Source organism: Pituophis catenifer, unplaced genomic scaffold (genome assembly GCF_029215685.1).
Source record: "Pituophis catenifer annectens isolate HBS135680 unplaced genomic scaffold, rPitCat1.0.hap2 SCAF_16, whole genome shotgun sequence".
Classification (NCBI taxonomy): Eukaryota; Metazoa; Chordata; class Lepidosauria; order Squamata; family Colubridae; genus Pituophis; species Pituophis catenifer.
In genome coordinates, this window is record NW_027256896.1 from 3,521,421 (window position 1) to 3,535,756 (window position 14,336).

General features: G+C 48.8%; 2 protein-coding genes across 5 annotated transcripts in view; one reads left to right on the top strand and one right to left on the bottom strand.

Moving 5' to 3' along the window:
* TRAF7 (TNF receptor associated factor 7) overlaps positions 1 to 2,875 on the top strand; it is a 59,708-nt gene extending 56,833 nt beyond the window's left edge. For all 4 annotated transcript variants that reach the window (XM_070955024.1, XM_070955025.1, XM_070955027.1 and 1 more), the window contains exon 21: positions 1,060 to 2,875. In XM_070955024.1, coding sequence (XP_070811125.1) covers positions 1,060 to 1,074 — 15 coding nt within the window. In that variant the 3' untranslated portion in view covers positions 1,075 to 2,875. The remainder of the gene's footprint in view (positions 1 to 1,059) is intronic.
* A 4,449-nt stretch (positions 2,876 to 7,324) lies between these two features.
* Positions 7,325 to 14,336, bottom strand: part of CASKIN1 (CASK interacting protein 1) — a 137,569-nt gene continuing 130,557 nt past the window's right edge. Inside the window, exons 17-21 of the mRNA XM_070955320.1 lie at positions 13,143 to 13,281; positions 9,824 to 11,302; positions 9,206 to 9,754; positions 8,378 to 8,765; positions 7,325 to 7,664 (exon numbers count right to left, since the gene is read on the bottom strand). Coding sequence (XP_070811421.1) covers positions 7,568 to 7,664; positions 8,378 to 8,765; positions 9,206 to 9,754; positions 9,824 to 11,302; positions 13,143 to 13,281 — 2,652 coding nt within the window. The 3' untranslated portion in view covers positions 7,325 to 7,567. The remainder of the gene's footprint in view (positions 7,665 to 8,377; positions 8,766 to 9,205; positions 9,755 to 9,823; positions 11,303 to 13,142; positions 13,282 to 14,336) is intronic.

Sequence of the window (14,336 nt, forward strand, 5' to 3'; positions counted from 1 at the left end):
GGCCTGAAAGAAAACAGCAAGGAAGAGCTCCTTTTAGTTTGGGACAAAATGTGATCGAGTCACAAGTCTATGCCTTCCAGGGGACTTTTGCAAGCCAAGATGCAGGGCCTATTAAGCTGCCACAATTTAAGACACGGCAAGGAGCGTAGCTTAATGGGGCGACTCTAGAAAGAGTGCAGAGAAGAGCAACAAAGATGGTTAGGGGACTGGAGGCTAAAACATGCAGAATGATTGCAAGAACTGGGTATGTCTAGTTTAATGAAAAGAAGGACTAGGGGAGACATGATAGCAGTGTTCCAATATCTCAGGGGCTGCCACAAAGAAGAGGGAGTCGAGCTATTCTCCAAAGCACCAGAGGGCAGGACAAGAAGCAATGGGTGGAAACTAATCAAGGAGAGAAGCAACCTAGAACTAAGGAGAAATTTCCTGACAGTTAGAACAATTAATCAGTGGAACAACTTGCCTCCAGAAGTTGTGAATGCTCCAACACTGGAAGTTTTTAAGAAGATGTTGGATAACCATTTGCCTGAAGTGGTATAGGGTTTCCTGCCTAAGCAGGGGGTTGGACTAGAAGACCTCCAAGGTCCCTTTCATCTCTGTTATTCTATTCTATTCTTAATTCCGTGCCACACGTGGTTTCTCTGGTGCACTCCTCCTTTTGGGAAGGGCCCCACTCATGGATGGGAGTTTAGACGAGATTTTGCTTCCCCCATGCCACGTGTTACATACACAGATGTTTAACATTGAGCATTGAGAGAAAGAAGCCATTAGCAGAACCCTGAAGTTGCTTTGATCAGGATTGACAGCTGGTAGGAAGACCTTGTGCTCAGGATGGCACCTGGGCTGGACCAGGTCATGTCAACAAGGGTTGCCTGTACGTTCTACTCCAGTGTTTCTCAACCTTGGCAACTTTAAGGCACCTGGACTTCGACTCCCAAAATTCTGGGAGTGGAAGTCCAGGTGCCTTAAAGTTGCTAAGCACTGCTTCTAAAGTTAGAAGCACTGCCCTTTACTCAGTGATGGGAGTTTGGGCTCTGCTGACATTTCTCTCCCCAACAGGTTTGGACCTGCTAGGACCCGCTTTGGACGCCCCGCTGCCAAATACACTCCGGCTGACTCCCTACACTCCAAAACGCCCTCCCGATGTGCTGTGTTCCTTCTCGGCGGGCCTTCCACTCCCCAGCCAGCTGTGCAAGAGCTTTGGGCCACATACTTCAGCACCCTCTCCCTTCCGCAGCAGCAGAACTCACTGCTGCGCCATTCCAGCTGCGGTTCCTTGGTCTGGCTCTTCCTGGGAAAGAGAGAGGAGGTCGGTGGACGCCGGCCCAGCTGCAAGCGGTGGCCACAAAGGCTTTACTCCTCGTCAGTAGATCGTCTTCAAGAGCAGATTTTCTACGAAGCTGGTTTGGATCGGTCTGCATGAGCAGCCAGAGCCGCCTCTCTCTCTCTCTCTCTCTGTCCTGGTATTTAAATTATTTGCTATGCTCCTTCATTCGTGGCCACAGCCGGGGATCAAACCCATTGTCCTGTCATGTAAACCCGGTACGATTTCTATGTCCCCAGTCCAGCCTTCTTATCAGGTATCCTAAACCTGCCCTCCCCTCCCCCGTCCCCTGCCGCCCCCCGCCCTCCCCTTCTTCAGAGCATCCCATCATCACGGCCTCCCTGGGAAAAGCAGGAGAGCCGACGGTTGTGTTTTTACGGACATTTTCTACTGTTTTTAAAATTGTGATATAGATTTGGATTATTTCTTCCTTACCAATAAAATTGGACCATTGTTTTAGGCCAGCATGACTCATTGACGAACCTGAAGCATTTCAGCTGATGGACAGAACTACTCAGGAGCAGGGCCCAACCTTGCCCCTCCCCCCCCCCTCAAAAAAATCAAGGCTGACCTCCCATGGATTTTGCCACTCAAAAACTCCCTGGCCGATCTGTGATGAGCACATCCTGGGTTGCCATTAATCAGTAAATATAACAATCCCACTGCCTGCAAAGATATTAGCATGTAGCACGAGGAGTTTATTGCAGCACCAAAAAGGCTGAATGCATTTGCCAGGTCTTATGTGTGATCACCTGCGGCCAGCTAAACTGGCAGCTATGACCTATTTGTTCAGTTTCTTAGGTTGAACTAATGATCATGTGTGACATTCTTATCTCCCAGAATGCTGCTTTCTAAGGTTGCTCTTTGAAGCATGAAACTCGAATGGTCTTTGCATCCAACTTCAGAACTGCTGAGACTATGTTTAGAGGTAGGAATTGAGGGGACAATGACAGGGCAACATCTGCCCACAAGCTGGGCACTGACCAGTTTCTTTGGAGGGGAGGAAAAGCCTCCCTTAGTTGCATTTGGCCACCACTGCATTGTCCCCCCCCCAAAAAAAAAATCCGAATAACGGTGAGAGATTTGTAATCACACAAATAATTGGAAGCGGTTTGTTTTGGTTTTTTTTTTTTCTCTGTGCAAATATTCTTGCTCAGTACGATGTAAAAAGCGGGAGATGTAGAAGAATCGGCTTCACAGATTGTTGCACGTTCCAGCTTCTGGTTGTGTTACATAAAGATGTGCAGCTTTCACAATGGCTCCAGCTGGCACCCAGCAGCCCTTTCCCATCATGCAGCAGAAGCTTTTTCTCCCCTCTGGCTGGAGCCAAAACACGAGTTGAGCGGGCCAAGATAATCTGGACGTTTTATTAAGCACCGATGGTCATAAATGCTGTTTGCCTGGACTGTGAGCTGCAGCACGAAGCCGTCATTCCCTCAGCACCAAAGCAGCCAGACCCCACGTCCTCCCCCCAAAGTTAGTGCCTCCGAGGTGGGATTTTTTTTTTTCTGACCTCAACAATAAAAGTATTCTTTAACAGTGAATGTCATGTATCTGTATTAGAGACAGGGGCTTCTTCCCCGTTTTTGTCTTTAAATATTGATAGCCAGATAACTTCTTTTTTAAAAAGAAGCAGCAAAAAAAAAAAAAAAAAATTTACACCACCACAAAGCTATTAATATAAGTAATACTGGTGGAATGTATGCAGCAAGAAAAGAAGGTTAGAAGCAGAAAATGCATAGCTTTGACAGAAGGGGAATACAATACAGTATCCATAACTTAATAATAAAAATATAATGTGTATATATATATATATAGTATGTATATATCCAGCATTAGAATCTTGGAATAGTTTCTTATACATTTTGTTTCTCTTTACAACAGCTATTGTTACGTTGCCTTTTTATTTTTATTTTTAATTAAGAAATTTCAAAGTTGTGCCAGACACATTTTGGATATCAGCAAAGACTATCCATACTCAAGAAAAGAAACAGGAACAGCATTCACACGGCAATTCTAGCTCTCCATAACCAAAGCTCAAGGGAACCAGATAGGGTGTTTCGGGCTTAACAGCCGTATTTAAACTGGACGTGACCCCCATTTGTATATTTGTATACAGCTGGGCATACGTTAGTGATTTCCACACGCATGCACTTCAACACACACTCGCATACTTACACAGGCGCATATAAACGTACATCCAACTTAAAAAAGACACAAAAGAATGCACACTTTTCAGGTAAGATTAAACAAAACTTCTTAAAACAAGGCACATCCTTTGATTTTCAATAAAACTGTAAAAAGAAAATGGCAAAAAAAAATCCATATAACATAATGTTTTGCACGCTTTGAAAAAAAAAAAGATAAACTACCTTTTTAAACATTGTGCTACTTTTTTTAAAATGACCTCACAAGACAAAACAGCTTATTATAAGTCTAATAGTCAAGCTAAACTCCAGTTCTTTCAATCTTATATTTTAAAACTGTTCAATATACAATTGATAATATTTTAAAATCTTTTTTTATATATATATTAAACTCCTTTCCTTCTTTTGTTATTTATCTCTGGGGGAAACTCCACTTAAATAGTTTTTTTTTTTCCAATAAATACTTTTTTTATATAGCTTTTTTTTTCTTCATCCCTTTCATCACCTTCCAAAGGAAAAGCTGTGTGATTCTCTGCACACATCAGAACATTCCTAACACGACTGTCTCAAGAGGAGAGTTCTACCAGTGAAATAATAAAAGAAACAGCACCACAACTCAACACTACTCTTTTAAGGTGAAAAAAAAGCTCCATGACGTCTCTCAAAAAAGGTAGCTCTACCAGAAGATGACAAAGAGTTCTCCTGAGATCTTACTCCAAGCCCATGGGTTGAAATCCATGAGTGGGAAGTGTAGCAAGCCGAAGGGAGATGGCCTCCGTTTCTTTTGGCTGCTTTGTTCTGGATTCCTTTGCCAGATGGAGAGACAAGAATAGACAAAACAGGAAGGAGCCCAGCATGTCATGATCACATGAGTGAAGAAGCAGGGGTCCCATGTTGGAGGTTGGGCTGCCGGTCAAGAAGATGGAACTGACATTAGAAGAGGAAGGTGTGGTAGCCCCACACATAAGTGTTGTTCCTATCGCTGGTATTTTTCCGTTTGGCTGAAAACAGCCCTAAGAGCGTGAGATGCCACCTGCTCAAGAACCCCACCCCACCCCATGTTGTCTGAGAAGAGTCTGCAGGACAAAGCTCCCAAGTTCTCACTGAAAATGGTAGCTCTTGTTTTTGTTTTCCTTTATTGCCAGGTGATTTGATAAAGCAAAAACCAAAACACTGCGAAGTGAAATGTACAGGAAACCGAGAAGCCAGCAGCAAGGGAGAGTTGAGAGCTACACCAGATAAGAGGAAGGAGAGATGAAAAGTGAGGGCTCCATCCCATGAGCAAAACGGATGCCCTATGAATCAGACGGCAGCAGAGAGGGAAGAGAGGTGGTCAGGGCATTTTCCCAGCCCTCTCATCTCCCGAAGAACCTCAGTTGATTCCCAGCTGGAGATTGTCACCCTGTAAATTCTCCATTCCCGGAAGATAGAAATTCAGGGAAAAGAGCCTTAAACTAGCTAGCACCCCGGTACTTTCATCCGTGGGAAAGGAAGATGATTCAAGTGACTCTGGTTTCAGACCTATGCATGACTTATGAAATATGGCCACAGTTATTCTGAAGTACAAAAACAGCATGAGGGAGAGAAATATAACCAGCTGAAAACATTTAAAAGCCAGTTTAGGCTAGAGATTAGGAAACGCATTCTAAGAGTCAAAAAATAAGTAGGCACTGGCAAAATTCCTTCTGAGTACTTAGGGGAATTTCCTTCCATGGAGCTTCGTAGGCAAAGGAGTCATTTGGAAATAGCAATCAGAGTTTGAAGAATGCTCCCACTGACCTTGGACAAAGGACAACATATCTTGGACACTTGCCCCAAAGCCTTAAAAAACCGAGAATGCTCCTGTGGGCACAAGGTTTAGAGAACCCAGTAAATTGTTCAAGTAAAACGATCTACCTTTCCTTGTAAAATGCTGTTTCTTGCCATTGCAACGCAACAAAAAAATTACTTCAGGACGTTTTAGAAATTCCACAAGAAGGAAGACCAAGGGAAACTGATGTGGAGCAACTCACTGAGAACATGGCTGGAGGGCGATCCAAGCCTTCCCGTGCGACTTGAAGAAGCCAGGAGATCCCGAGAAGCTCATCCGTCAGAAGTAGGAGCCAGTCCTTCCCTAACTGCAACATTCAAGCATTCCTCTTGCAGCCGAGGGTCTTCCCTATTTCCCTATCGAGACCCTTCCAATTTGCAAGTGGAATAAAGCAAAGGAAACCTGAGGGAAGTAGACAGTTCTGAATTGACAGAACACTTTGTTCCTCCCGTCACTACAGTGTTTCCTCATTCTAAGAATCCTCAAGTCGGTGGATGAAAATAGAAAATTAATTGGCCACGATACCAAGTGGTGGTGCTTACACTGCCTGGGGAGTAACGAAAGCAGTAGTTCTGGCCCCAACATACCTGGAAGATGGAGAAGGCTCCTAAGAATAAACTTTGGCGCACATTGTACAGTTGCAGACTAGCAACCCTTGGGTGTGCAAACGTTGTGATCCTCTTGGAAGATGCCCCTTTCTGGAGAGAAAGAATCAGTGCTGCACTCGGCAGCATTCTCCTCCCAAGGAAGCTGTTTCCTAACTGATTGCTGGAAGATCCCTCCCGTACCCAGGATCAATCAGGGCAACAAGAGCTGCAGCTCGAGTGTCAGCCATGAGTCAGGAGCACAAGACACGTTCTAGCCAATGGTTGCAATCCACTCAGTCTTGGCTGAGCCTCCTTTGATTGCCACTTCCGAAACTGTGTATGTATAATACCAAGAGAGGACGCCTTTCTTCCATTAAACCTCCACTGGAATACAGAACCGCCCTCGCCCTCGGTTTCCTGAACATGGATATGGTTTATCGCTCCTTTGTCTGGTCAATGATGTCTTCTCCTAGCCGTGCTCCCAACGGTCGTGGCAGGTTAAGAAGGCTAAACGGTTCAATCAGTGGCGAACTCTTTGGGACAGAAGTGCCTTAGAGCAATAGAAAGTGCAGGACAAGTCCCTGTGCTCAGAACTGCCTCGAGAGAGGGGTTAAAAAAAAATAAAGAGAGAGAGAGATTTGCCATCCATCTTTGGCAGCCGCAGAAGCCACCTGTAGGCTTATGTACAAGGAGATTTTGGCCAGGATGCTTTTACCCCCACCCACCCGCCACCCAAGTTTTTTTTTTCTTTTCGTATTTCAACACTTTTATCGATCATGCAAACATACCAAAGCTTTTGCACAGCTTTTGCCAGGAACGATGCTTTCCAAGGCAAACCAACAGAAAAAAGAGCTTGTATCTCAAAGGGGAACGTGTTAACAAAACAAAACTTCTTACAGTCACAGCTTCATCATCACCAGGAGAAGACAAACACCTTCAGGACAAAGAAACGAAGCATGCAGCTTGCTGAAGGTTCCCCCACCCCTCCCCCACCCCCAACTCACAGGTTCCCTCAGGCCTTCCATGGCTGCCTCTACCAGCATCTCCAGCAGTGGCAGATGGGCGCATGAGCTGGGCATAGAAGGAAACACGGTGTGCAGTCCAGAAACACCCAACACAGAAGGCAATAGTCATTGCTAAGACGAGATTTCACCCCAAACGGAAAACATGAAGAACCGGAGAAGACTAATACTTATTTTGTGCCACATACTTTGATAGTGTATTGGGACAGTAACAACTCAGGACTGATCTGGAGAGAGGGGAAAGAAATTCGTACTTATATATGAGGGGCAAGCCACTTTGGAGTGGATGGAGTAGCTTCGCCTGGAAAGCTGTGCTGAAGAAAGTGCGAAGCTCACTTTCTCCCATTGCCATGGAAGCTCTGCCCATCCCAGGCCGCCCTGACCTCCAACTCCGCTGCAGGAGGAGAACTGCAGTCATGCTGTCATCTCTAAGGTCAAACGGGTGTTTGGAAGGGATGGGAGAAGAAACCCAAATGTGGTTCCTCTCTTCACTTTGCAAAACAGGTCCCGAGGAAAGCCTTTCTCAAGCATCTCAGTTTGTTTCAACACAATCCTGAGGTAACCTTGTCTTCTTTGTGCAAACCTCAAAAAATGGAGGAGGGAAGATCTTCATGGAGGTGATTGTGCCCTTGTGCCCATGGCAGATCCTGAGGTTGGCCCGGACTGTTCTCCAGCTCTCATTCCAACATGGCATCTAGCTGGTCAGCAAGATCATCAAACATGCTGCCGATGTCGTCCAGGATGCTGACGGTACTCTTGGATTCTGCAGTGGAACTGAAGGCAAGAGACATCAGTGAGGTTAAGCCAATCCCAATTCCTTTACAACAGGGATGTCAAACTCAAGGCCAAGCCTGCGGGGTGCTTAGATGTGGCCGCGGGATGCTTAGAACTGGCCCATGGGGCCGCCCTGGAAACAGCGAAGGACTGGGCAGTGGTGCCTCTGCCAGCGAAAATGGAGCTTGGGAGTGCTGTGCGCGGCTGTTCCAGGCTTCGTTTTTGGCCACGACGGCCTCCTGCCGCCCTCTGCCAACAAAAATGGAGACACCCCCCCGCCCCCAAGCTCTGTTTTCGTTGGCAGAGTGTTGCAGGAGGCCGTTACGGTCAAAAACGCAGCCCAGGAGCCCATTTTTCCTGATGTGGCCCTCAATGAAATCGAGTTTGACACCCCTGCTGTACAAAACCCTTGCCTTTAATACAGCTTCCTAATACTTCTGTCCTCTGGTTACTTAAATCTGAGCACATATGACAGCAGTAATCCCACCCTGCCTTTCTCCTGTTTTGCTCTTTCACCTTTTTACTAAATACTTTTGTTCCCAAGAGTGGACAACTCATAGAAGACAGCAGATGGCTGCACCTCCTCATGATAAAGAACCAGCAGTGGCTGTTTCACCCAGCCTGTCTGGTCTGCTGGACTTTCTGCAGGCTTTCTGGCTCCTCAACCATCTCTGGTCCTTCCCCACCCCTTCCCATCCTCAGGAGTGCCTTACTCGGCTGCTTGTCCGTCCTCTTGCTTGATCTTCTCTTCCACAGCTTGCAGAGCAGCAGCCAGAGAAGCACTGGTCTCCTCCAGTTTCTGATGCACGCTCTCGGTGCTCTCCACTGAGGGCCCAGCCATGGAGGAGCGAGGTGGCTTGACTGGCACTGTCTGAGGCGACTGCCCTCCAGGGGACAAAGGCTTAGCTGGGCTGGAGCAGAGGGAAGGAGGTGTGCTTGAAGGCTTGATGGTGGGGGTGAGCTGCTTGGCCGGTGAAGGTGCTGGTGTGCAGCTGGCACTCACTGACTGGAGGACAGGGTGGACCTTCGGCTTCGGAGCAGTTGGCGGTGGTGTAGGCTTTGGAGATGTGGGTGGTGGGGTCCCATGGACACGTTTCACCTCTGCAAGAGACAAACAGGACATGCCATGACCTCTGTTAGAGGAAGCGGCCATAACGGAGATTCCACTTGGCAGGGCTGGTTCTAATGTCTTCTATCATTAGGAAGACAGTCCAGCTGTTACTAGAACTGGATTCAATGGATATTAAAGGTGATAACAAAAAGGATCCCTGCTTCCATTCAGCCACTAGGAAACATTAGCACTCAAGCTTGCAGTTTCAGGCACACAACTCCACTCTCCAGCCTGATTCCCAGAGTACCCCACACATAAATACACACACAATCTCCCCATGTGCTGCCCAACATTTCTTTGTGAGCAGTTTATTGGTACCTAGATTTGTACATGCATAAAGAAGCCTCTTGGCAGCCTCGGAGCACAGAGAAGTAGCTGTGAAGCCCCCCACTAAAAACCATGCTGTGGGTTCCCCAGGAAGTGGCTTTACCTGGGCTGCCAGGGCCGGGAATCGGAGCCCTTTTGGTGGTTGGCGTGGAAGGCCCCGAGGTTTTTGGTGGCAAGATGGGCTTGGGAGAGACAGGAGGCTTGATGGGCTTCTTGGCTTCTTCACGCGGGATCTGACCCAAAGCCCCTCCCCCTCTCTCTTGCTGCTCTGTGGGGGCTACAGCCTCCAGGCTGCTCATCTCAGAGGTCGGCCGGCGCTTGACGGTGCCCATGCCATTGTGGTACACTGACAGCTGGGCCAGCTCCTGCTCCTTGTCTTTCGACTTTGGCCGCCTCTTCACAGTATCTGATTCTGTGAGAATGAACTTGACATTGTCCTGTTGATACTGCTTTGCCCGGATCCTCCGCTTGAGAGTGGCGCTGGCCTCCACTCTGGAAAGGTCGCTGTGCCGATGGCCCAGGGACAAGCCTTCCCCACCTTCAGCCTTGGCCAGGCTCATCTGCCGGGGACGCTGCTTGATAGTCAGGCTCCCCTCCTCAGCAAAGGGGATATTTTCTCCTGAACCATTCTGCGGGGCACTCCCGCTGTGCTCTACCCGCAGCCGTTCCATGGGTCCGCCGTCTTTGACCATGTCAGACTTGATACTGTCCAAGCGTTCACGGCGAGCGGCTGCCACAAGACCAGTCACAGGGCCACTGATGGTACGTCGGCGATTCACCACCTCTCCGTCTGGTCCAATGGCCTCTTTATGCTTGACTGTGGCCAGAACAGTTGCAACACGGGCATGTTCCGGACTGGCTGAGCGTACAACCACACCAGGCTGCAAATAGTACCCATCAGCCCCCTTTTGCAGGACAAGACCCCGCCCCCCTCCACCGATAGACGACATTTCTAACATGGCAGCAATGCTCTTCACGCTCCCAGCACTGCCTGTCTCCACAGTGCCCCCGTCACTCAGTTGCTTCTGGTCCAGGTCTTCTCCCTCCTCTCCCTCTTTGCTAAAATCGTCCGTCATGTTGCTGCTGGAGATGGCAGAGCTGGAACGCTTGGGCGGTGGTGGAGGAGGACCCTTCTTCTTGGGCCGCACAGCAAAGGACTGGCTGCGGTTCACGTTCTTGTCAGCACCCGACTGTGCCCGGACAGAGTGGCTGCGGCCGACCCTCCGCTGCACAGTGGCGTAGGGCCCGGCATCTGGCACCAGCAGCTCGTCCCGCTCCTGCTCGCTGTCAGACATTGCATAGCGATTCAGACTGTGGGCTCTCTTCTTGGGCCGACCTGCCTCCTCCTCACTCTCTGCAGTCTGGGGTGGCAGGCACAGCACCGGGATGGAGATGGGCAAGACTGGCACAGCTTGAGCCAAGGGGCCTGCAGCTTGAGCCTCTCCCTCCACAGGTTGCGGCAAGACATAGGCAAACCCCCGGTGCGTTGGAGACTGAGGCAGTGAGCGAGGGGACATAGGTCGGTCGGTCTGCGGCAGCAACTGTGGCGTGGGTTTTACTTTGGCCGTGGCATGGGGCACCCCGAAAGCCTGAGGAGAGGATGGGCGGGGCTTAGTGGGAGTTTGTGGAGGGGTGTAGTGGCCTGCAGCTGGAGGGAAGGATTGCCGGGGTTTTCCAGGCACTGGTGGGACACTTGCTCTCTTGATACTGTGGCCATGTCGGAGGCTCCGCACCTCCTTGGGCAGGGTGGCCGGAGGCTCCTTACCCTCTTCTGCTAGGTGCTCCTGGCTTTTGGATGCTGCAGGGCCAGGAGATTTGGGCCCATCTCCCAGCAGCTCCTGGGAGCTACTAATCAGCTTAGCTCTCCCACTCAGGCTGTTCTCGTGGACGAGGCGGGAGGAGTGCCGGTAGACAGTTCCATCCCGGAAGTGCGTCACATGATTGGCCTGTTTCTCGGGGCCCTCTTCGCTGGTACCTGTCATGGCCACCTGCAGTTCATTGCTCAGCTCGCTGTCCTGGAAAGTGGACATCTTGGGGGACTGGCATTCAGCCGTTTCCTGCGGAGGAGACTCTATGGCCACCGTGTCCTGTGACTGTGGTGCCCCCTTTTTCTTCAGTGTTCCAGATTCATACTTGATGTATTCAGCTTTCTGGATCTCTGCCAACTTTTTCACAGCTAGCATCAGTTTCTTCTGGTGGCCTAAGCAGATACGAGAGATCAAAACTGGTTAAAATTCTAGCACAGTCTTTATAAATAAACCTCCAAACTAGTACAATTGTGTCTCACTCAGTCTAGTGTCTCAGTCTGAGCGAGAGCCAGTTTGATGTAGTGGTTAATGCATGATTCTAGTCCTGCCTCAAGCACGAAGCTAGCAGAATGACTTTGGGCCAGACACTTTATCACAGCCCTAGGAAGGAGGCAATGGCAAATCACTTCTGTAAAAGAAACATTGCCAAGAAACATGCAGGGACTTGCTGAGGCAGACTCCAAGAATCAGACAGAAATGAAGAGAAAAGGGAAAAAAAGATCTATCACAGATCTTAGTTCAGCCATTTCACCTGCCAGGTGTCCCTTTAGTTCCCCCCAAAATCAACATTTCAGCTTAATACAGCAGCCCTGAGCTAGAATTCGCCTTGTCTTGTCCTGGTAGGGCACTCATTTTTCTTGAACCCTATTTTTCCTACTCCTTGCTGTTCAATACCTACAAGATGGGCTGTTTGGTTGGATGGCCAGCTGATGCCCAACCTTGCCCAGTTTCAGTGATCTCTCCTCTGGCATGTAGATTAGATATGAGGAATGGAAACCCTAACCGTAACCTCTTCCTTCCTTGCTGCTTCCTCCTCTTCAGAGCTCAGAATTTGTACCCTTTCCAACGTTTGGAAGAACCGCAAGGAATCTGTAATTCCTAAAGATTAGTGCTCTACTCTTAAAGATGCAGAAATCTTCATGAATCTCCCCCCCCGCTCCCAGTTTTCTTTTTAAATAATTCAGTCATTAAAATGGCAGATGCTGTCCACTGTGCCATTTGAGGGAACCTCAGCAAAGATACTTTATCTCTTGTCTAGTTAGGTCAGGGGTGTCAGGCTCGATTTCATTGAGGGCCGCATTATGGTTAGGCTTGACCTTGCGGGCCGGGGTGGGCGTGCCCAGGGTGTGTGTGGCCAGCTCGATGTCACTCGTGTCAGGGGCGCCTGAGGTGGCCCGAGGGCTCTGCCAGTGAAAATGGGTTCTCGAGCTCCGTTTTCAGCTGTGACAGCCTCCTGCAACCCTCTGCCAGCAAAAACAGAACTCGGGAGGGCCTCCTGCAGCCCTCGCGAGATGTTTTCAGCTGTGACAGCCTCCTGCAACCGTCTGCCAGCGAAAACAGAGTTTGGGAGGGCCTCCTGCAGTCCCCGTGAGCTGTTTTCGGCAATGACAGCCTCCTGCAACCCTCTGCCAGCAAAAACGGAGCTCGGGAGGGCCACACGCAGCCCTCCCGAGCTCCGTTTTCGCTGGCATAGGCACTACGGACTGGTCCGCTGTTTCCAGGGCAGCCCTGCGGGCCAGATCTAAGCACCCCACAGGCTGAATCCAGCCCTCGGGCCTTGAGTTTGACATCCCTGTTAGGTCATCGGTGTTCAGCATTTGGGAGATAATTAACTGCCCGAAACGTGGCCTCTTTTAAACCAATACATTACATTGCGTTATATCCCTGCTGTAGAACGACTTCTTTTAAGTGCCTCTTCCCAGGTAATCTGGAAAGTGGACATCTTTTCTATATGCACCTTCTCCCATCCAACACCAGCTCCATTGCAAAGATATTTGAAGCCCAGTCACAGTATAGGCTGGGCTTTCCCAGCCTGGCATCCTCCAGAATAATAGAAGTTGTAACTTCAAGACATCCTGAAGGCACTTGGAGGTTGGAGAAACTGAGGCAGACTGAAACGCCCTACACTGCCCTCCATCTTAACTCGGAACCAAAACACACCATTCACGCATAGAGGTACACAAAGTTTTAAGTTTCCAGTTGAGAATGGAGATGCCTCCACGCTTCCCTCACCCAGTTTGATGATGCCGATCTCCTGCAGATCCTCCCAAGTGATATCGGTAATAAAATCGATGTTCTCGTAGCCATTTTCCACCAAGACTTTGTAATACTGTGCCAGACCAATCATGGAGAGCCAGAGAGCCAGATTTGCCTGGGAGGGACAGAGGATATATATGTGTGTGTGTATATACCGTGTTTCCCCGAAAATAAGACCTCCCTGCATAATAAGCCCTCCCTGAAAATATTTAACCACATACGCAGCCGGTCCCTGTCATTTCCCTGGTTAGGGTTAGGAAGGCAGAGCTGGAGATCAGGTAACATGGCAGGAGGAGCCCCGTCTTGCTCCACGTGCCCCAAAATAAGACCTCCCCGAAAATAAGGCCAAGCACCTATTTCAGGGTTCAAAAAAATATAAGACAAGGTCTTATTTTAGGTGAAACATGGTAATAAGCCAGTGTTTCTCAACCTTGGCAATTTGACGTGGTGTGGACTTCAACTCCCAGAATTCCGATGCTGGCTGGGGAATTCTGGGAGTTGAAGTCCACACCTCTTCAAGCCGCCAAAGTTGCGGAAGAGTGTAACGAGCCATTTCACAGAGCAAGAGGCTGCAGCCCCAGAATCCCCCAGTGGGGGTCCACCCCCCATCCTAACCAATCGGTGTCCAATCAGTGCCTTCCGTGTTTTCTGCCTAGTTCATCTTTTTTTCCACATTAAACACGTAGTTGTAATTTGAAAAGTCTCGGGGGAATTTCTGACCTCTTCCCCATAATTAAAAACAGCCTTGAAATGCTACTCTACCCATTGTTGATTAGCAGAGCTCCTTGGAGAGTTTTCAAATTATGTCTGCTAATTAAGAGCTGCTGCTGGACTCTTGGAGCCTATTTATCGCTTCCTGCCAGCTAGGAGGGGATCCAGCTTTTGCTGCCAGGTTCTGTTCCAGGAGGGAGGGAAGAAAATTTGGGTTTCTCCTCATCCAGGGTAGTCCTCGACTTACGACCATAACTGAGCCACAAAGTTACGTTGCTAAGCGAGAAATTGGTTTTGTTTCCCATTTTACGACCTTTCTGGCTCAGGGACACTGCAGCCGTCGTAAATATGAACCAGTTGGCAAGCATCCAAGTGTAAATCACATGACCTTGAGGATGCTGCAGAGGTCATAAGTGTGAAAAATGGTCACAAGTCACTTTTTTCAGTGCCGTTGTTACT